The sequence below is a fragment of the Colletotrichum destructivum genome, chromosome 1 (genome assembly GCF_034447905.1).
Source record: "Colletotrichum destructivum chromosome 1, complete sequence".
Classification (NCBI taxonomy): Eukaryota; Fungi; Ascomycota; class Sordariomycetes; order Glomerellales; family Glomerellaceae; genus Colletotrichum; species Colletotrichum destructivum.
Window position 1 is genome coordinate 4378193 of NC_085896.1, and position 19375 is coordinate 4397567.

At 49.8% G+C, this 19375-nt stretch overlaps 12 protein-coding genes across 12 annotated transcripts; 8 read left to right on the top strand and 4 right to left on the bottom strand.

The window, feature by feature from the left end:
* CDEST_01307 (uncharacterized protein) lies at positions 1–241 on the top strand. Its single transcript, XM_062917466.1, has one exon. The coding sequence runs from the start codon at positions 4–6 to the stop codon at positions 202–204; it is 201 nt and encodes a 66-aa protein (XP_062773517.1). The 5' UTR covers positions 1–3; the 3' UTR covers positions 205–241.
* Position 242: 1 nt separating this feature from the next.
* On the bottom strand, positions 243–1306 carry CDEST_01308 (uncharacterized protein). The gene is made up of 2 exons (XM_062917467.1): positions 991–1306; positions 243–944 (listed from the first exon to the last, which is right to left on the bottom strand). Exons 1-2 carry the CDS (start codon positions 1245–1247, stop codon positions 287–289), a joined length of 915 nt encoding a protein of 304 aa, XP_062773518.1. The 5' UTR covers positions 1248–1306; the 3' UTR covers positions 243–286.
* A 982-nt stretch (positions 1307–2288) lies between these two features.
* Positions 2289–4200, bottom strand: CDEST_01309 (uncharacterized protein). The gene is made up of 3 exons (XM_062917468.1): positions 3942–4200; positions 3606–3895; positions 2289–3556 (listed from the first exon to the last, which is right to left on the bottom strand). Exons 1-3 carry the CDS (start codon positions 4110–4112, stop codon positions 3448–3450), a joined length of 570 nt encoding a protein of 189 aa, XP_062773519.1. The 5' UTR covers positions 4113–4200; the 3' UTR covers positions 2289–3447.
* CDEST_01310 (Putative Zinc finger C2H2-type) lies at positions 2322–3044 on the top strand (the record flags this gene model as incomplete). The annotated part of the gene is made up of 4 exons (XM_062917469.1): positions 2322–2402; positions 2450–2759; positions 2811–2868; positions 3017–3044. The coding sequence occupies 4 exons, from the start codon at positions 2322–2324 to the stop codon at positions 3042–3044; spliced, it is 477 nt and encodes a 158-aa protein (XP_062773520.1).
* Positions 4201–4322: 122 nt separating the features above from the next.
* On the top strand, positions 4323–4945 carry CDEST_01311 (uncharacterized protein). Its single transcript, XM_062917470.1, has 2 exons — positions 4323–4422; positions 4470–4945. The coding sequence occupies exon 2, from the start codon at positions 4500–4502 to the stop codon at positions 4680–4682; it is 183 nt and encodes a 60-aa protein (XP_062773521.1). The 5' UTR covers positions 4323–4422; positions 4470–4499; the 3' UTR covers positions 4683–4945.
* Positions 4946–5183: 238 nt separating this feature from the next.
* Positions 5184–7114, top strand: CDEST_01312 (Putative AAA+ ATPase domain, ATPase, AAA-type, core). The gene is made up of 2 exons (XM_062917471.1): positions 5184–5669; positions 5717–7114. The coding sequence occupies exons 1-2, from the start codon at positions 5471–5473 to the stop codon at positions 6967–6969; spliced, it is 1452 nt and encodes a 483-aa protein (XP_062773522.1). The 5' UTR covers positions 5184–5470; the 3' UTR covers positions 6970–7114.
* A 1476-nt stretch (positions 7115–8590) lies between these two features.
* Positions 8591–10578, top strand: CDEST_01313 (uncharacterized protein). Its single transcript, XM_062917472.1, has one exon. It carries the CDS (start codon positions 8656–8658, stop codon positions 9658–9660), a length of 1005 nt encoding a protein of 334 aa, XP_062773523.1. The 5' UTR covers positions 8591–8655; the 3' UTR covers positions 9661–10578.
* Positions 10579–12957: 2379 nt separating this feature from the next.
* CDEST_01314 (Putative Zinc finger C2H2-type) lies at positions 12958–13383 on the bottom strand (the record flags this gene model as incomplete). Its single annotated transcript, XM_062917473.1, has 1 exon — positions 12958–13383. One exon carries the CDS (start codon positions 13381–13383, stop codon positions 12958–12960), a length of 426 nt encoding a protein of 141 aa, XP_062773524.1.
* Positions 13384–14416: 1033 nt separating this feature from the next.
* On the top strand, positions 14417–15239 carry CDEST_01315 (uncharacterized protein; the record flags this gene model as incomplete). The annotated part of the gene is made up of 4 exons (XM_062917474.1): positions 14417–14564; positions 14612–14972; positions 15019–15135; positions 15226–15239. The coding sequence occupies exons 1-4, from the start codon at positions 14466–14468 to the stop codon at positions 15237–15239; spliced, it is 591 nt and encodes a 196-aa protein (XP_062773525.1). The 5' UTR covers positions 14417–14465.
* Positions 15240–15945: 706 nt separating this feature from the next.
* Positions 15946–16890, top strand: CDEST_01316 (uncharacterized protein; the record flags this gene model as incomplete). Its single annotated transcript, XM_062917475.1, has 2 exons — positions 15946–16430; positions 16484–16890. Exons 1-2 carry the CDS (start codon positions 16052–16054, stop codon positions 16888–16890), a joined length of 786 nt encoding a protein of 261 aa, XP_062773526.1. The 5' UTR covers positions 15946–16051.
* Positions 16891–16916: 26 nt separating this feature from the next.
* Positions 16917–17472, bottom strand: CDEST_01317 (uncharacterized protein; the record flags this gene model as incomplete). The annotated part of the gene is made up of 2 exons (XM_062917476.1): positions 16917–17176; positions 17237–17472. One exon carries the CDS (start codon positions 17470–17472, stop codon positions 17254–17256), a length of 219 nt encoding a protein of 72 aa, XP_062773527.1. The 3' UTR covers positions 16917–17176; positions 17237–17253.
* A 175-nt stretch (positions 17473–17647) lies between these two features.
* CDEST_01318 (uncharacterized protein) lies at positions 17648–18937 on the top strand. The gene has a single exon (XM_062917477.1). The coding sequence runs from the start codon at positions 17680–17682 to the stop codon at positions 18799–18801; it is 1122 nt and encodes a 373-aa protein (XP_062773528.1). The 5' UTR covers positions 17648–17679; the 3' UTR covers positions 18802–18937.
* The last annotated feature ends 438 nt before the right edge of the window (positions 18938–19375 follow it).

A 19375-nucleotide genomic window follows, 5' to 3' on the forward strand; every position in this document is an offset into this window, starting at 1 on the left:
GATATGCCCGGCCGCGGCCATCGGAGAGACGTATGCTCGCAGGAAGGGCTTTCCATGGAGTATATTACTCATCCACTCATTAGAATCCCTTTCCTAGACTCCTACCAATACAATCGCAACCCCAATACCTATCGCTACGCGTCTGCCCGCGACAACATCCAAGCACAATTTTTATCAAATAAGATACGACAGACAACTCAATAATTGCCATTTCAAACGTCTCATTTACCACCAGATCTACCAATAGGCGTTATTTGCCAGCCACTAACTAACCCCCTTCATCGACTCACGGCAGAAGTTTGACGACAATACATTGATCATCATTATCTTCCTGTTGAGTTCCACCCTTATACATTGTGACAAACCGTGCACTGAGTCCATCATCTGAGCGTATGTCGAGTGTTGATTCCGAGGCCGGACTGGATTCATCTATATATGGCGAATGGTATTGGCCTGAAACGCAGCTTTGCTGGCCAGCTTGCAGTTCAAAAAGCGAGACGCCGCTTCTCCGAAGTGGGAAGCAGAGGTCCATTTGGCATTCCGTTTCAGTTGTATAGACTGTATCGATTTGACCTGACATGCTGAAAGTGTCGTTGCTATAATCGGGAGCTGGCTGGACTGCCTCTGTCTTCCATTCGACGGGTGATCTCGTGCATGCCTGAGAAAGCACAGGAGCCAAAGTCGGATCGTCTGGTTGGAAAATGACGATCAAATCGTCTTTCGTGATATGATTGATATCGATTGAATAGGTGGTGGGCGAGCCGTAGCCGGCGATAAGAGTTTGAGTAGCTTTGCCGACCGCCCGGCCAGACGGACCCATCCGCACGACCACCTCGCCGGGAGAACGAGAAAAGGAGGCAGCTGCTGTACACCGAGATCCTTCAGGGGACGGGAACCAAGCCAGCTGAGCAAAGGCCTGCCACGGAGACGTGAATTTCACTTGTCTGTTTCTCATTAGGTCGACACTCAGAGTTAAGAGGGCGCTCTTACAATTTCCAACAATCAGTTTTGACCTTCCAAATATAGTTACATACGGGATGGGCAGAACGGCGAATGATTTCTGCCCGAACACTAGTCATTTTCGGCTGCATCAGATACACAGAAACCTGACCGGTTCCACCTATTATGCCGTCCTGGGTGATATACAGAACTTCCGGTTCTTCGCCTTCCGTCGTCACAAGAGCTTCATGAGGTTGTCGTACGGCCACTCGGGCAGTCCTGTAGAGCAGGAGGGCAGGTGAGTCCATTGCAAAGAGAAGTTGTAAAGATGGGTAGCGAAAGGCAAAACAAGGAATCTCTGCGGAACCTTTGCTCTCGACACACACGACTTCGGATGTGAGAGGACATATAAACTTTATAGACCTGTTGATAGATAGTGGCCGGTCCAAATACAGAACCCTGGCTGACTTAGCATCAACACCATCTACTTTATCACGACGAATGCAAGCGGAATTTGCCTGATTTGCCGGTGCACATTTTCATGCCCTTGCCAGGTGCACAAGCCCGCGCCCAGGAGGTACGAGATCCTTCAAGGTGCACACTTTTGTGCACCTGAGGTGCTTGGCCAGGTGCTTGGCAAGATTCATGGACTCGTGCACTTGAAGTGGGTACCTCGAGGCAACCACGCATACAGACACCGTTGACTCCTCCAGCCCACTTCCACTGCAGCCTTTATTTAGCTATGTGTGTGTACACCACCAACGCTATTGCTGCTGTTCAGTACCCGCGATAGATAAGTTTGTGCCTACAGTTACGACTCGCTCGTAGAAGAGACAATGGACCTACGGAACGAGAGCGATCCCGATCACAACTCCTCGTCTGAGAATGAGGCATCTCCGACTGACAAAATCCCTATGGCTTTGTCCCGTAGGATAGAAACATGACCGCTTACCCAATCGACAATTGGAGACGCTGATCAGGGACCCCCTCGCTGGCTGACAAGGTCCGTGGAACCCCTGTCCTTGAAGTGGTTCTTTGGAGCCTCGTGTTGATAGGATGCTTGGATGACGAGGGTAATATGACTGTGGGCGGATCGTACCTATCCTTTAGCGATCATTCCGGAGAACCTCAGAACCTGCGGGATGAGTGCGCAGGGATCTTGTCGATGTATTGATCTGTGTGCTGCACCAGGCTGTACACAGTGTGTTTTAATACGAGAGCTTCAAGTGACAAAATCTCATTCCTGGGGTTCGCCGGTGTTGAATATCCATATATCACGTGAGATCTTATCTCCGAAAGATATCGCTGCAGGTGAGGGGAAGTCCAGCCAATCTCTTGATTCCGGCAAACTTCCCCCTTTGCCTACATCCCAATTTTCAATTATGGATTCAATCCAATGCCATGTCTGTTCGTTGCCGTTTCCAACGCAGCAGCAGCTTCAACAGCATATCTGGCACTACCAGGTAAGAATTGGAATCGGCAGCTTGGACTTTCTAATCATTCAATTTAGACCGAAATTGCGACACTGCTTGCGAAGTTGCATGAACTCTTTGCCCACCAAAGCACAGAGCTCGACACTATCAAGTCGTCAGACACCCGCGCTCCCCTGCTCCCGATTGTCAACACGAATAATCTCGAATCCGACATTGATACCTTGCCTCCATTGCCGATGACACAGACGGCAGATGAAGCAGAATCCCCTCAGCATCGAGGAGCAACCGACGAGAGTAACCCATCGGACCCCCAGAAGGCATTCGCCTGTCCGGAATGCGAAGCTACTGTCGCAAGGAAGCAAGATCTCGAACGGCACTACACAATTCGTAAAGACTCAATTACTACGTCTTGGTCAGCAACTTACTCATCGTGACTAGATTATCGATGCAAGGAATTCTGCCAGTTCTGTTCGAACACCTTCACTAGTGCACGCAAGTACATAACGCATAAGTGCGTAAAGGGCGGACTTCCCAATCAGCGGACATACACGAAAAGGAGATGCAACGTGTTGCGCACCGAGGCCAAGCGGGATCTATACGCTAAGAAAAACAACACAAATTGTGTGGCTAAGACAGCAAGCCAGATCAAGCGGCGACCAAGCATGGTTTTAGATATTGGAAATGGGGATGACACCCAATGTGGGCTGCCTATACTATCATCAGACATCGAAGGACTTGTGGAAGAAGGAAACCATGGCCCCTCTCGACAAACCAGCGACATCGCGTTTGACCCCGATGACTCGGCTTTCGTCCCCGCCGTTGATTCGCAGTTGTCCCGCTCCCCACAACTTCATCCACCCCTTTTCTTGCCATTTGGAATCAGTTGGCAGAGTCAATTACCGGAATTCCCAATGCCCTTATGGTCCACGGTCTCTTTGGGCGCAGAGTCAACGTCGTTACCATCACGCCACGGTCCGGGCTCTGGCCTTGAATCGATGTCGGGCCAACAGTTTCTCGACGCGTCGATGGCGCCGGCGGAGACGCAGGATGAGCTATCGTTCGATTGCTTGTAATACTATCCAACTTTGGGTATGCCGTCTTGATTGGGGGTTACACTTTCCATCCTGTATGCAATCGTGAAGCCGGCTTTCCTCTCGAAAGCGAATCGTACATCCGAGATCAAGCTGCTCCGTGTTATGAGACCGACAGAAGTATGGGACACATCATACTTACATGCCACCCTTTTCCAAATCACGCGGTACGGCTTTAATGCTATGCTTCTCCAAGGACGCGCCGGGTACTTCGAACAGACCGTTTGAGGCTAGAACGGCTTTCAGAGGACCTTTGTGTGATCCCTCATGTAATTCCAATTTCGTGCCCGCACTCCACATTGAAAGGACCAGGCGATGTGATTGATTCGGTTGTGGCCAGAAGCAGAAGACCTGACGGGGTTCCGGACCAAAGGTATGACAACTGTGCGGGTTGGGCGGCTCGAGAAACCCTTCAAGTATCTGTCGTATTGTCTAGGGAAAGTTAGATATGAATGACTACTGGTGCCTATCTACTTACGGAGTTTCCATGAACCGTGTCTTTGAAAAATTTCCAGCTCTCGAGATTGGTGGAGAGACCAAGGTCATCCACTTCTTGGACCAACTTCCCGATGTTTTCGTCTTCTAAGCAGAAAACTCCACATTCCTTGAAGAGCTCAAATGGTTCAATATCGGATTTTTTTGTTGTCATTGCTGTGATAGTTTGTCGAGGACGCTATATGAAGGATAGGGGTGCTTCGGAAACTGTTTGCGCAATACGATGTTTAGAGACAATTTGGAGATCGGGCTGATGGCCATGACGCATGGTAGCCCAACGGTTCCCGCGAAAAGGTTGTTCCGAACACATGGGTCTACTTAATGCAATTATCCGAGCTTAACTGGAGTCACATGCAAGTATGAGTTCGCCACCTCGTATGCTATATATTTGAGTCAGCCCACTGACGCAGTTGTCTAATTTGGAGACTTGCTGCCCCTCTTCAACCAGGTTTCTTGCCCTTACGGTGAGTCTTATCATATTGTTCTGTGTACAGCACTAACACCACAGCAGTTTCAAGCAAATTTTCCACAAAACGTCGTCATGCCTGGATGCCAGTACTGTACGGAAGGTGTAACTCCTGAAGGCTGGATTTGCACGAGGTGCAAAGGTCAGCAGACCATCCCGGAAACTACCGCACCGAGTTCGACCTCATCACCAAACCCCCAAAGTAATGGTGAAAAGAACGAAACGCGCCAAAGATCTTACAAGAGGCAGCAGATGTAAATTATCGGGAGATTGTGTATGTCGTGATTATAGGGCCGGACCTACCTCAATTCAAACGGTGTTGGTATAAACCACACATATGAGGATCCGTTATGCAACATGTACCAATCCAAGCTAGCCGGAAGGGCTGCAGATCAGCCATCTCCGAGTAGACTGTTTTATTGTGTATAATACTCCCGCCATTGGGGCCAATATGATACCCTTCAAGCTGATGAAACTTATGGCTCAGGTAGCAGAACTAAGCTCAAATGCAAATGTTCAGGTACGGGACTTTCTCCAGCACTCGAGTGCAAGGTGCGTGAGGCAATTTGGTGTATGGTGCACGCTTTGAGGCACTTTGGCGCATGGTGCACACTTTGAGGCACTTTGGCGCATGGTGCACGGTGCAGGCTTCGAGGCACTTGGGTTTGGCCCCGTCTTGCTTGCATTGGCAGGCAGCGCAGGTTGCATTGCACGCTTACACAGTGGGGTGGAGAGCGGGGGGGTTAGGGACAAGGGATATCGCCAAAAGCTGCAAAGCCTAGCTGTGGGGAGAGGGAAGAGTTGCGAGCAGTTGGCAGTATGGCTTCCATCCGTGGCCTCTGCATCAATGATGGGTAGCCATAAAGCCTATAAAACTTATGTTGTGCCCCCTCCTTCCACAAGCTTTACCTTTCTAAACATGCCCGGCTTGTGTCTCTGCTGTGTGAATGTCCGAAATCAGTCGATAAATCGAATTCAAATCATCACAACTGGCAGCTTTGGTCACTGTCAGAAATAGTTCACAGGCCATTCTTTCCATCTTCATCATGGATCATCCTAGTTCTCCCCAAGTATCCATTTTGGACATCTTCTTCCCCGGCTTCACCGGCGTCACGGCGGTGCTACATCAGCTTCTCAATGGAAATCTGGACAGCTATGCTGGCTTTTTATGCATCTGCGGGATGCTGGTAGTCTGTGGCAGGTACATATGCCGAAACGTGGGAGGCTTCGTGTCCACTTACTTCAGTCAGCAACCCCTCTAAGTCATGTGGTGTGGTTCTAACATCTCCAAGCTTCGAGAATAGAAGTTCACGATCCAGATGAGGCGCACAACATGCTTGAATCATGGGTCTCTGCCCAGGCGTTCGCCAAAGACGCCCCTTCCTCGCTTGCTAGTGTTGATAGCAGGAGAGGAAAAGCCCTCGCCCATTTCAAATCCGACATCGCGGCTAAGAAACCCCTTCGTTTCACACCTTGGGGAGAACGACTGTCTTTCTGGTACAAGGGGTGTCTTCTCACTTTGAAGTACACGGAAAACGAATCCGCCTTGTTCCCGCGCAAGACGATGACGGTTTCCTGCATCGGCCGTTCTTCAAAGATCCTTCGTCAGCTTATGGACGAATGTCGACTCCAATACTTGAGACTTTCCGAGGACAAAACTTCCATCTTCGAGCATCGCAATAACGGCTGGAAAAGGACCATTACTCGAGACATCAGACCGATCGATACCGTGGTCATGAACGAGGAGCTGAAGGAGATGCTTCTTGCGGACATTCGCTCATTCCTCGACCCGAAAGCGCGAGTCTGGTATGCTAACCGAGGAATACCCTACCGGCGAGGGTACCTCTTATATGGTTGCCCTGGAACTGGAAAGTCGAGCCTCAGTATGTCCATCGCCGGCTGTTTCGGGCTGGACATCTACGTACTTAGTCTTGCCGGCATCAACGACGTGCAACTTAGTGCCTTGTTCACCGAGCTTCCGCAGCGTTGTGTCGTCTTACTTGAAGACGTCGACGCAGTCGGAACGACACGATCCCGGGAGGCCGACACTGATGAGTCCGACTCTCGATCAGAGGCATCAAGAGGTTCATCCAAGACGCCCGGGACTCTTTCGTTGTCTGGACTCTTAAATGTCCTCGACGGCGTGGCTTCGCAGGAGGGGCGTGTTCTCATCATGACGACAAACCACATAGAGCATCTAGATGATGCTCTGATACGACCTGGCCGCGTCGACAAGAAAATCGAGTTCCAACTTGCCGATTCCGATGTGATCTCAAAGCTGTTCCGTACTGTATTTGAACAGTCAGAAGAGGAGCTGCCTGATGTGGAGCAGCGAGCCAAGAACAACCAGGAAGTTCAGCGGTTGGCGATTGAGTTTGTAGGCGTGGTACCCGAGTTGGAATTCAGTCCAGCTGACATCCTTTCTTTCCTCTTCGCAAACAGGGGCTCTCCCTCGGGCGCTTTGAGTAATGCGGAGAGATGGGTTTCCCAAACCAAAGGGAAAGTAGGGCTGAGACGAAATACCTCTTGGGTTCACAGTGATTGAGTTCGGGGCGTGCTGCATATACACTTCTTAGTGCTTTTGGATTTTCAATTACTGTCACTTCTTATTATGTATATCAATCTAGGAAACCTATCGATTTAGGTACTTAGACCAGCCCGACCGATCTTTCTTCGCCCTTGCTCTAACCACAGTCCTGACCTTGTGAAATACGAGTCACCACGATGACAAAGGTCCAGGTCGTTTTGGCCTAGAGGCGTTTCGTAGGTGTTGTCAAACCAGTAAGCGACGAACAACTAACGTCCAGCTTAGGAGGACAGCGTGGCCGGGAAATGTTTCAGATTGTGCGAGAACAGACGGCAGAATACACGATCAAACCCCGACATCTAAGGAAAAGCAGCTGAATGTTTGCCAAATCAGAACGATTTTGAGAAGGTTTTATGGAAGGGCAGAAAAGACCATCACGGAGATTTTGGACGACTGAAACCCTCGTATTCATCGTATACCTTGGGGGTGCATGTAGTAACCACTTGCATCTTCCTACTAGGAACTTTTCTTCGGCTTGAGCTTCTTTCTTGCTGAGTTTGTAGCAGGGAAGTTGCAAGCAGCTTCAATCACTATGTGCCAGCTCTTTGGAGAGCTGGATCCGGCGTCATATTACTCGAATGAATCCATTTCGCACGTCCTAACTCATGCTGTGATGTTAGCTGAATTGGGAGAGCAGTTCGCAGGAGACAGTGGAAACGTCGCCTACCGGGCATCTTCAGGGCTGTCCGGCCTGTGATGGAGTCAACCCAACCGCCGTGCTTACCATCAACATGGAGGGCAATGAAATGAATGCTCTCTGCGGCAAAAGAGATGACGGTGCTTCTGATCCTCATCGTCGCTTTGCGACATAATCCCGTTCAAACTACGGCCATGGATGAGACACAAGACATGATGGACGCTGGCGGTTATTAAGGCATTCTGGTTCTGTATCAGATATTCACAGCAGTTTTGGTAAACGGTTCCAAGACAAAGGCTCAGCACGTCTTGTTTTCGTCTAGCACGAGCAGCAGAATCTTTGTTCAGCTCTTACACAAAAGTATCATTGATATGGTTGAAACAGGACAGTAGAAGAACCACAGAATGAGTTGATAACGAGATAGAAACATATCCTTCAAAAGGGCAAGGCGAAATGACGTGACACTTTAGGCGGGCTGTCTTGTGTTTCGTGGTCGACGGACACTCCTCCGGACCATAGGGGACGAGGTGTTATTAGGATAGCGCGCCACTGGGGTCAGTTACTTACGTACGATAGGGACCATCCTGCGCCTTGTTCCCCACGAACACCTTAGGAAGCTATTTTTTATACTGCAGCCAAGTCCTGCTTTTGGGGAATTGGGAATTGGGAATATGGGTGAGAACTGGAAGTGCTGCTGCTTGTGCTACCTTAGCCGCAGTGCGGGACGCAGCCTCCCTCACGTTGACAGCAGCGCGTCGGTCACAGACCCAATTGAGTAGTATCCACTTGATTAGCCCGTGCGCTTTCGCTGACTCATGGGGACAGTGCGCTTGGTCTGTCCAGGAGGTCCGTCTTCCGACTACGAGCCAATCAATGTCTAAGTTTGCCCCGCCAGTTATTGAGCGACGAGCCGCATAAGTACTGGCCTCCCCTCCCCCAACTGTTTTCCTAGACCCTCAGCGATCAACTTTGTCATAACCTGAAGACCGAGAATCCCCAATCACCACATGGTCGTTTCCACTACCACCGTCGTCATGACATCACCCTCTCCCCTCTCTTGGTCTCACGAGCAGCATCCTCAGCTACTCTCGCACGACGATTATATCGACTTGCGCAATATCCAGGACCACCAGCTGAAAGTCGAGTTCACATCCGTTCGATGTTCTATCGACCTTGTGCGGCAAGAACTCAAAAACGACATCGGTTTCGTCAAGGCTCAGACGCAGCGCCTCGAAGCCCAGAACCAGCGCCTCGAAGCCCAGATCCGTCAATCACATGCCTACATGCGGAATAACGCGTTGAAGAATCCAACTCTCCCCATCCGCCCTGTCGTTGTGTATCGCCCTGAACAAGGCATCCTCGAACCCGAACTCACACGATTTCCCCGAAACGCAAACGAGTTTTATTCCTTGAGGGACCCTCAAACGAATCGACACCGGTCGATGTTATCTTATCTCGCTGCCTTCTACGATGTTCAACTTAGAACTGCAGACTATCCTTCAGAAGACGACAGTAGCGACGACGAAACATTTGACTGCCCGGATGTTATTGTGGAGAAGCTGGAGGACATCCTTGGCTTGAACGAAGATAAATTTGTCAAGTTTCGGGAAAGAGCACGCCAATTAGCAACGCAGACCCCCTCCAAACCTACCAAACGCTCGCAGGTTTTCCTCCCCGACGAGAAATCAAACTTTAGTCCACGCCGACAGAGACTTGAGGTGCGTCCGATCGGCGCCGAAGATGACAGGCTACACATTCACCATACCGGAGGCCGCCAAAGTCCCAAAAGCGCCTCTTCAGAAGGCTTGACCAATGCCCGTCTCGGATGGGGGCCCCGCTCAACCCCTTCCTCGCGACGACTCCGAATAAACTGTATTCAAGAGCCCGAGTCTGTGTCTGTCGCACATGGATCTCAACCCGAGACACCGAAGACTGAATCCGAGATATCCGAGCCTAAGGCGACAGTTAGCGAAAGCCAGACACATGCGTTCACGAGTCCGCGGGAACCATAGGCTCTTTCCACCGAAGCATGCCGATCGAATCATATCATAACACTCGGTTCGAATCCGGTCGCAGAAAAAACCCTGCCATAATTCGACTTCCCAATCCACGGGGTTTAGACCGGAGAAGTCAGACAATCAGCTCGAAGACCTGGCACCGTCGTAACATCTTTATGACGACGATGCCAGCATGATTGAAGAGGACCTGCCCGACCATCGATCCATGGATATTCCCGTCCAGGCTTCAAGATCGCGCTAATTCCCGGTATACCGGTCCTGTTTCTCCGCACAACGGCCCAGGTATGAGTTGGGAACGCAGCTCTCTTGCTGCCTTCTAGTCACCACCACAATGCTACGGCATACCGGAAACCTCAGGCGCAACCCGGGTCTAGCTTCCTGTTACTGCAGCTTGTCTATTCCCTGCTTCATTTCAAGCTACTTAATTTACAGCACACCTTGATTTAGCAAGCCTAAGAACTGCCCTTTGCAGATACAAACTAGTGGCTTTAAACATTAAAGCGTTCTAAAGAACTTCCTTGTTTGCTTTGTTCCCTGTCAGACCTCATGTGAAACACTCAAGAGTTCTTAGAGCTACTGTTCCCTGTCTCAGAAACCCAGCTCTGAAATATCTCTTGCGTCACCTTTTCAGTTTGACATAAGCCGCTTCAGATGCCACGCCCAGCTAACAATACCTATAGCGTGTATGCGGAACCCTCCAGGTCTGAAAGACTTGGAGTCCACCGGAAGAGCGATTGCAGGGCTATCTCTTCCGAGTCCAACATCCAAGACGGTTTGTATACTTGGCTTAGACGGTCGTGGTGGACACCTTTTGTGAACAGCCGTCGTGGACATTTCAAAGTTATCCCCTCTTGGAAGAATATCAGATTCAGAGACCTAGAAACGGACAAAGTATAGGTTCTATTGCCAGCGTATATGCTATGAATTGTCTACCTGATACTGACCTGTTAAGCGCTTGGTAACTTTTACGTCGATGTGCATCCTCATACTTGCAGGCGCCCGGTGATGGTAGACTTTTGCGCCTCTCTACAGCAATTTATCCGGGTCCAGACAGACAAGTAGACAAGGGTTTCCAAGCCGTATATCTCTCCGGTGCAAGGATGTGCGGAGGGCCCCCTGGTGGAGGAGCGGATTGGGTGGACCCCTGTTCGTCCGGGTTTGAGGCTGATTTGCAGCCAAAGCTAGGAATGAACCGGTGCCACAAGAACCATTCAATGATGAGATACGCTCAAGTACAGCACGACCAAGACTCCGCTGAGAAATGGTTGCTTGTTCCAGCCTGTCGATCACTTAATTGGTTTGTTGGTGCTGGAAGGTCTGGACCATCTGTTTCATCGGACATGAGTGTCAGGCGCCGTGGCGACAAGAGACGACCATGTCGTTACGCATCGAACCGGAACGTGGACTTGGCAAAGGTGCCATCACATTTCACGTCCATGCACGAACCTCTCGTGTGACTGCTAGCCACGTAGCCTAAAATGTGACAACCCGTTAACACGGACGACCGGAAACCATTAAAATCCATGAGTGATTTGCCCATGCTCCCCGGTTCCTGCATGTACAGGATGACACAACCAAGGGTGTGGCTAGGCCCCTTGGCTAGTATTATTATGTGCCTGTACATCAAAAGGCCAATTGCAATGTAATCAACTTACAGGAGTGGGTATAACCCTCTTCAGCCATCGTTATCCAATCGGATGATCCGCAGGGCTGCACGAGCGATAAAAACAGGCAGCAGATCTTGCTTCATCTTGAGAGGTCCCTTGTCAGAAAAGGCGCCCTGCCATTTCGTTGACCCAGAGTGTCGGCGTTGAATGGGGCCATTCCGATAGCCATGCTTAAGCCAAAGAGCAGTTCAGCGGCTGCAACGGGCAGCTTTGTGCTATGGTTACGGGCCCGATCTTCCGCCCTAGCGTTGTGAGAAGCAGGCCACGGGCGCTTCCAGTTCCACGACGAATGAGATGACACAAGAAACGGACTAAGAGACACTCGGCAGGAGCCAGGTCTACTTCGTTGGACGTGGAAAGAAACGCTGGCAGCCCAGATATAGGGGACGTTCAGCTATACTGTTACGGTAGGGACTAATAAGTCCAAAATCTTCCAGTTTTGAATCCAGGACTCCAGTATTGATATGGAAATCATGAACCTGGCTAAGACAGTTTATCTAAAACTTGTTGCTGACTGCAAGTATTATGGAACTATTGGCGAATTGCGGCCCATCTACATCTACGAGATGGACAATATTCCTGGAACTGCTTACATTATTGCGCGCAATCTCTCTGTTCCTTAGCTAACTGATGCTGTTTCCCGGCAGTGCAGTACTGTGATAGACCTCGCGAGGTGTGTTCAGATGTTCATTGCGCTAATACATCCAGGGACAATGCGTGAATAGTTTCTTCGCGCAGTCATGGAATAATAGTTAATATTTGTCCTAAGATAATATAGACACTCTGTGGAGGGAGTTCAGCTCTAAGTTTGAACTTGATTACTTCCTCACTGTTTTGCGTCGAACCTGAGCAGAGTTCGACAAGTGCTCCCTTTGCTCTTCTTAGGGACACTTCCTTTTGTTCTTAGTTATGGCGACCTCTGCGAGATGAACCTCCTTGTAAACTCCAAAACTGGAAACATTGCTGGGATTGTCGACTGGGCTGAAGCAGCAATCCTTCTATTTGGCTTTTCGCTGTGGGGGTTTGAGAATGTGCTAGGATATATGGATTCTGAGGGATGGCATTACTATGACAATTGCTGCGAACTTGAGGATCTCTTTTGGCAGACCTTCTTGGAGGAAGCTAGAAATGCCTCGGAGGTTGATTTGCAGTTCATCTGGGCTGCGAGGATGATTGGTCTGTTCTGCCGGTACGGCTTCATTGTAGAAGGAAAAGTTGTGAAAGGTGTGGTGGATCTGTCTGATGCTTCTTCCCTGGCGTATCTCGATGCATTCTGCACAATTGATGAAAGACTCGGTTTGAATCCAAATATCAACGATACCAGGCTCGGCCTTGCAGGTACCCCTCATGACGGGCGATAACCACAGAACCCGCAGAGTGTCCAAACAAGCAACTATATACGAGATGGACCAACTGACAGCCACCAAGGCGAACCAATCACCATGGTGGAACCGTCACTGGCTGCAAGTTGGCGTGCAGCACGCAAGTGACAGAACACTTTTCACATTATGGCTGCCGGAGCCGGCGACTTACGCAGGAAGCAAAACCCTGCTCAAGGGCGTGACTATCGTCAGTTCTGAATAATCTCACTTTGCTTATATAGACCACTGCTTCAGAGAGCTCTTCATATTCTACTCTTCTGTTCCCTGAGAATCAGTATTATCAATAGAATCACTGCTACTTCACCCTGCTGAAAGGCTCGATACTCGTGATCACCAGTATCACAACATCTGTGATACCAATAATCACAGTAGAAATGTTTCTCAATGTCGTGGTCTCTCAGTTCTTCGTCATCGAAGACCTCGGAGCAAGCGTCGAAATCGCAATACTGTCCGGGTTCGTCAGAGGTCGAATCTGCCCAGTGACCAAGGGCATCCATATGCTGTTCGACGGCCTTTCGACGGTTAAAGTAGCGGTCGCAACTTTCGCATTCGAAATCGGGAATCTGAAGGAACTTGGCGTCCACATGCTGATTGCGAGACGTCCACGTCGGCCATGTCTGCCAGCATGTGGCACAGGAAAAGGCTATCAGAGAAATCGGAGGAGACATCAATAAAAAAAATACTTTGAAACGACCGAAATAGCCGTGAAAGCGAGACCTTTTCTATGTCCACTCATTATGCTGATGACCTACCCGCGTGGGCAGTGGGGATGGCAGCTTTAGTTCGCCAAAAGCAATGTCTCCGCCGCCGCCTCGCGAGGTTGACGCGTCAGCGTCAAAGCATGTGTCGCATCCCGCTCGCCGTTGAGACATGACGCCCCTTTACCTCTGCGTTAACGATTGGTAATAATCGGCCTCGTGCAGCTGTATCATGCCATATTACAACAAAGAATTGATGATAGGCTCCGTGACGAAACAAAAAATCAACGATGGTACAATGTACTGTAGAGTGTTGTCCGTTGGTCACCAGCGGGGTTGGCCGATTGCTGGGTTGAACGTTGCTGCACAGGGACCTTCCCCGCTCCTTGAGTCTAGCCAGCACACCCCGATCTAGGTCGGTTCCCTGTAAGAAGGAAAGGTACAGACGGCCCATGAGGCGGACAGGTTGGCGGCTCTGCCCGATGCTAAAGATGTATGCGGCTCACTTCCAAAACCCGGCTTGCGAGAATCTCAAGTGGCATCTGGTTCATCAGGAACGCCTGTTACACTGGCTGCATTTACCAGACCTCAGGAGCAGCCTTCAATGATATGGATCCGCTGCACAGTCCCTTTCCATCGCAGGTGTCGACTGATTACACCCATCCCGAAGGGCCAGAAGAAACAGTCCAAGGACTTCATAATGGCCTTGGTTCTTTCATACTGACAGACGATCAGCAAACAAAAGCCTTATCTAACCAGATTCGGGCGCCCTTTATTTTGCTTCATCTCACCTCACATGCACACGCCCTAGGGTGTGTCGACTTCCGCGTGTGCAGCAACAAATAGTGCCTTTCCACCCGATAGCTTTGCATCTTTTGCAGACCCCCTGATTGAGTACTCAACCAGGAATAGACTGAGACAGGGCTCTTACACCTCAGGTTGGGGTGCCTCGCCCTATAAGTTTCGCGGCTGCCCGGACAAAATCGTTGCAACTAACCCTTCCCACCATTTGTCTTGTCAGGACAGATACCCACACTTCCAACTACTCCAGCATGGGAAAGGATCCCACTCAAGCTTCTCGTCTGCGCGACGATGGCAGAACTAGAGTTGCAAAATTGCAAGGAAAGATGCGTTCTCGACATGATCAGAAGGTATGATGGTCAAAAGGAAGATTTGCCCCCTTGCTGACACGATATAGACATACGTTACATGCAATAGAGGCGGCACAAAATGCGGCTGGCGTCGTCCAGCTGCGGAGCGGAGCTTGGCTAGGATGCTTTGTGAGCAGGGCTGGACCGTCGCGCCCCCAGGTCTAGCCTCAGAACAGGACCCGCTTACGCCCTATGACTTTGAGCCAGATCCCCAAGGAGCAGCTTTCGTTATTGAGTGGAAATTGGCAAAGACACTAAAAGATGCCGGTTGGAAAGTTGCACCACCAGGTATGCAGATCTCACCCACGGATACGCTTGAGCACCACGGCACTCTGCCGAATTATCAACAAAACCAGTTTCCGACCCCTAAGGGAACCGCCGAACATGACTCGACTCAAATTATAGAACGTAAGTCTCTAGATCCATTGAACAAGCCTCGAGCTTACATGTACAGGTCGTGATGGGCCGCTCCATGAGCCAAGTCTAACGGGCATTCTGGGAGGAGCATTGGCCCCAGAAAGCTCAAGCAGTTCCAAAGGTTTCTATCGCTTCTCTACTCAACAGTTCAGACGTAAGCCACTTCCCTCATTGATTGGCTTGCTTCTAATACTTCAATTATGCCCTTTTATGATCTCAACGTGTTCGCGATTTGTGCTTTCAGAGGCTATAATCTAAATGAATGGGAATCTGAGGCTGTTAGGACATCTTTCTCTGCTGGGAGTTTAACCGGCAGTTAGATAGCACTCTGTATCGAGGTGGTAGGAATAGTGAGACAAAGAGCTGCCTGTTCCTCACAATAGGAATTGCCGTCAGGCCATGTACACGCGCATGATGTAAATGCAAATGTGAAAATCACTCAGCTCTTACTGCGCATTTATTGCGCGAACAATTACGGATACAATGCAAAATCTGTGCTACCCTGCTGCAATGAACAATGTTTCCATTGCGCTTCAATAGCGACTTTATAGCCTGCCTCGAATGCAGCTAGGCTAATGTTCCCTGCTTCGTTAATAATACTTTAAGGATAAGCGAGATTTCCTAATACTCTTCCAGTGGCCGAGCCAGGACAAAGTGCTACACGTGGATTGACGTGTAATTTGATGACTCTGATGGATCTTGGATCTGGGAGCCCCTATTGGGCCTACCCCGCCCTTGGCGGAAATGGGGCCTTTGGTCAGCAATGTCAGTGAGGTTATAAGGCTGGGGTGGCTCCGGCCCCAAATTCTGGGCAACTCCCAATCCAAACACTTGGCAGGCGGTTCGACCAATCAATACAGACTTTCCAGTCAAGATCCATCATGCGCCGAGATCCGACCGATGGTTGGTTTCCAATTTAGCCAAAAACAGCCGAGGTTAAGAATCCCTCCATCCCTTTTTTAACTGTCCCACTTTCCTGGTTTCTTACTTTCCTGGTTTCTTACTTTCCTGGTTTCTTGTTTCTTGCTTGCGCGCTCATTCCCCCGCTCTGCGTCCTCCTCTCTCTCCCCATGTCAAAACACTTCCTCCATTCGTTGTCTAAGGTGCTTGAGCATTTTGAGAACAATGCTGAACCAACCAGCAGGCACGAGTCGAACTTTTCCACAGCAATCGGCTTGTTTCCAGATGGAGGGTGTCGCTCTGAAGACAGCGCACCAACCGTGTCAAAGCGCAAGGCGGCCTTCAAACTCTTGAAGAGGATTCAAGACGACCTCGGCTTTGACATGTTTTTACTGTGTTCGTTCACTTTCTCACAGACTGCACTCTACGGGATAAAGAAACACGAAGCATTCCTCAGAGAGTTACAACAGAGAATCAAAATATCCAGTAATTTTAGGACAGTGGCTGGGAAATACAAAGAGAGGCACAAGACGCTAGTTGAAGATGACGGTAGGCAATCTCCCCTAGTTGCAATAGGTCGGTCTAACGTCAGGAAGCCCCAGCCACTGCGACCGACAACCACAATAAAGTGGTGCATCTGAAACGCAGACTTGGCGACACAGAACTGGAAGGCGGAGAACCGACTCCGCAGGCCAGGCGCATGACACTGGATGAGGACGACTTTTGTGACGTGGCCACTGCTGAGCCAACGAATGACCCACTGTTATCCGACGGTATGATAAACTCCACCAGCGGCACAGCACATACTGACTGCAAGAAAGCTCCACTCACCGGAAAGGTCTACAAATTAGGGGTTTTGAACGCTGTCCGGCTATTGGCGGTGAACAGGGAAACCGACCTCCAAGTGCTACTCACGATGCCTGATAGTGAGCAATGGCCTTTTGTCACGTTCAGATGCGACCCCAAAGAGGCAATGCGCCTTTTAACAGAATTAGAGCAGATCATGTAGACTCTTCAATCTTGGAATAGACATGAGCGACGCGGCAGCTTGTGCCGTACAAGACGTATTGCCACCCAGGTGTCCACGGGATGATTACCATCCAGCCTCTGTTGGCCTGGCCCTGCACCACACCGATTTCTTCGTCTTGGCTGTCGTAAACTCGTATGTGCCCCTTCGGTTCGGTCATGTCAACGACAATTGCCAACACTGACCCCTTGGTCACGTGTTGAGCTGGTACATTCCTTTTCAGGTCTTGCACGAGCCTCCACTCCAGTTCGACTTCATCCAGAGACACCTGTTGACATTTTAGCAGACTGATTACTTTGCGTGATTTGTTGATGGTAGAGCTTTCTACCTCCTGTGCGCATGTTCTCATAACCTCAGCTTCTTGAACTCGAACTTGACGCATGGCTTTTGAATGATACTGTACTTCAGCTTGTGCAGGTCTGTGGTAGTTATTGTTTGTCGTTGGTGATAGGGTGTCGGGTTGGAGGAGAGATTCATGACTGAGATAAATGACTGTTGTAGGAAGAAAATCTGAGTTGGGAAGCAAACTGGTGTGTGCCCAAGAGGACTTGATGCCTGAGTCATGGCTGTGCTTAAAGCAAGAAAGCAAGAAAGCAAGAAAGCAAGAAAGCAAGAAAGCAAGAAAGCAAGAAAGCAAGAAAGCAAGAAAGTCAACTCTCACCCAGTTGCAAAATACTTATTTATTGACTGATGGACCATACTTCTTCAAAGTTCTTTAATTCAACCCAATAACGGTACTTACCGCCTAGAAACTTCTTTCTTTTATTCAAAATGGCTTCTCAACTCGACCCCGTTGCCGATGTGAGACGACTAAGATACGCAAAGGTGTACAGTGACGACCGCGAAGCCAGCACGAACGCATACTGGGACCTCGAAAATCAGATCATGTATCCAGTGACAGCACGCTTTATGACAACACGAGAAGATTATCCAGATAACCGAAGCAATCTCAGATTCGACAGAACCGTCTCACGAGTACTACAAGGGAACCATGTGATCAGAGTGGTCGCAGGGGAAGATAAGAGACTGGGGGCTGCAAAGGCAGAAATCAAGAAGGCCGAAGACGACGTGGAGAGGAAGGCGAGGCTGGTGATGGAGAGTGAGGGCTTAAGCCAGCTGTACTGTCACACGACGGTGGGGACAGCGTTCCGCGTTTGGACGCTTGAATATCCAAACTACCAACTTCAACCACTTTTCGGTAACTACACCCGAGCGGACAAAAACTCCTACATCGATATCCGTACCTCGTTTGGCCAGTACGAATGGCATCGACTCGGAAGTCTCGTGAAGAATGAGGATGTTCTTCCGCTTGGAGCATTCGAAGTCCAAGGTTATCTAGTCGCACCACCAGACTGGATGAACAGACTTGACATAATGCAGATGCGGCTAGAGGCAGAAGAGAAGCAACGGCTGGAAGCAGAACTCAACCTCCAGGAAGCGACTGCGCAATATCTGTACGAACAGGAGCAACCCCAGGGACCACCTGCCCCGAGCCAATATATCCCAGCAAACTTCTACTCCCAAACCAATCAGCTTTCAGAGTCCTCAACCCAGTACAACATGCACAGCGTTGGTCCCTCCTCTGCGGATCAATTGTATCCATCCGAAAATTTCCAGAGTTCGCAAAGCCATGCAATGGAGATCGACGACTTAGTCGCGCTTGGGCCGGATGAGCCGGATGTTGAGCCTGGTCCCTCGCAAGAGGGGCAAAGGAGGAGAAGGCCTAAAACCAAGGAGGTGACGCTAGAACGAAGGGAAAACAACTCTGGCTACAAGTTTACGTGGAAGAAGGAGAAAGTCAAAACTGAGAAGAGCGAATGGACACGAGATGGGAACGTTTTGACTTTACGTGAACAGTTGCATGGCTACACTGTTTGGGGCTACAAGCCTTAAACATCGACAGGGCTTCGGACATTTCCCACAGGTATCTATTTCCTTACTGTAACCTGCCAGCTCAACTCCGGCAAATTCTGACTTCAGGAAAATACTTAACACTCCTCCGTCACCAATACAACATCCTATCTCTATTGCCAATCGCCTCCACAATGCTATTCAAAGGCGCTTCTGCATCATCTTCTCGTGTACTTGAAACTGCAGCAATGACTGAACTACGTTGAACTTAAGCCGCACCGCAATTCCTCGTTTCGGGTGCCAGTAGGACAAAGGTCATGGATAATATGGTTCGTTGCGACTCAGAGAATCTTGTTCTGCAAGGGCAATATCTTAAGCCTACCGACCTAAGCATTCATGCCTCCGTCCCAAGCACTTAGCCTGTGGTGAAGGTGGTAGGTCTCAAGCTGTGTTGAGTTGATGGATCACCTCGACCGTTGTGGTCACCAAAATTCCTTCATCTGGGCTGCACCGAGGAGACCTAGTGGCCGGACGCCTCTTACATGCTTGAAAGGGGCAGGTGTGTTGATTGTATTTGTTTTTCAAGTGCTATTGTCTGTCTGTGCTGGGAGATGAC

Excerpts from the sequence above, each read along its gene's own strand:
- CDEST_01307 (XM_062917466.1), top strand. The coding sequence starts at position 4 with ATGCCCGGCCGCGGCCATCGGAGAGACGTATGCTCGCAGGAAGGGCTT.
- CDEST_01308 (XM_062917467.1), bottom strand. The coding sequence starts at position 1,247 with ATGGACTCACCTGCCCTCCTGCTCTACAGGACTGCCCGAGTGGCCGTA. Across the intron at positions 945-990 it reads AAAACTGATTGTTGGAAATT|ACAAGTGAAATTCACGTCTC; the intron begins GTAAGAGCGCCC and ends AATGAGAAACAG.
- CDEST_01309 (XM_062917468.1), bottom strand. The coding sequence starts at position 4,112 with ATGACAACAAAAAAATCCGATATTGAACCATTTGAGCTCTTCAAGGAA. Across the intron at positions 3,896-3,941 it reads ACACGGTTCATGGAAACTCC|ACAATACGACAGATACTTGA; the intron begins GTAAGTAGATAG and ends AACTTTCCCTAG. Across the intron at positions 3,557-3,605 it reads GATTTGGAAAAGGGTGGCAT|CTTGATCTCGGATGTACGAT; the intron begins GTAAGTATGATG and ends AACACGGAGCAG.
- CDEST_01311 (XM_062917470.1), top strand. The coding sequence starts at position 4,500 with ATGCCTGGATGCCAGTACTGTACGGAAGGTGTAACTCCTGAAGGCTGG.
- CDEST_01312 (XM_062917471.1), top strand. The coding sequence starts at position 5,471 with ATGGATCATCCTAGTTCTCCCCAAGTATCCATTTTGGACATCTTCTTC. Across the intron at positions 5,670-5,716 it reads CTTCGTGTCCACTTACTTCA|CTTCGAGAATAGAAGTTCAC; the intron begins GTCAGCAACCCC and ends AACATCTCCAAG.
- CDEST_01313 (XM_062917472.1), top strand. The coding sequence starts at position 8,656 with ATGGTCGTTTCCACTACCACCGTCGTCATGACATCACCCTCTCCCCTC.
- CDEST_01318 (XM_062917477.1), top strand. The coding sequence starts at position 17,680 with ATGGCTTCTCAACTCGACCCCGTTGCCGATGTGAGACGACTAAGATAC.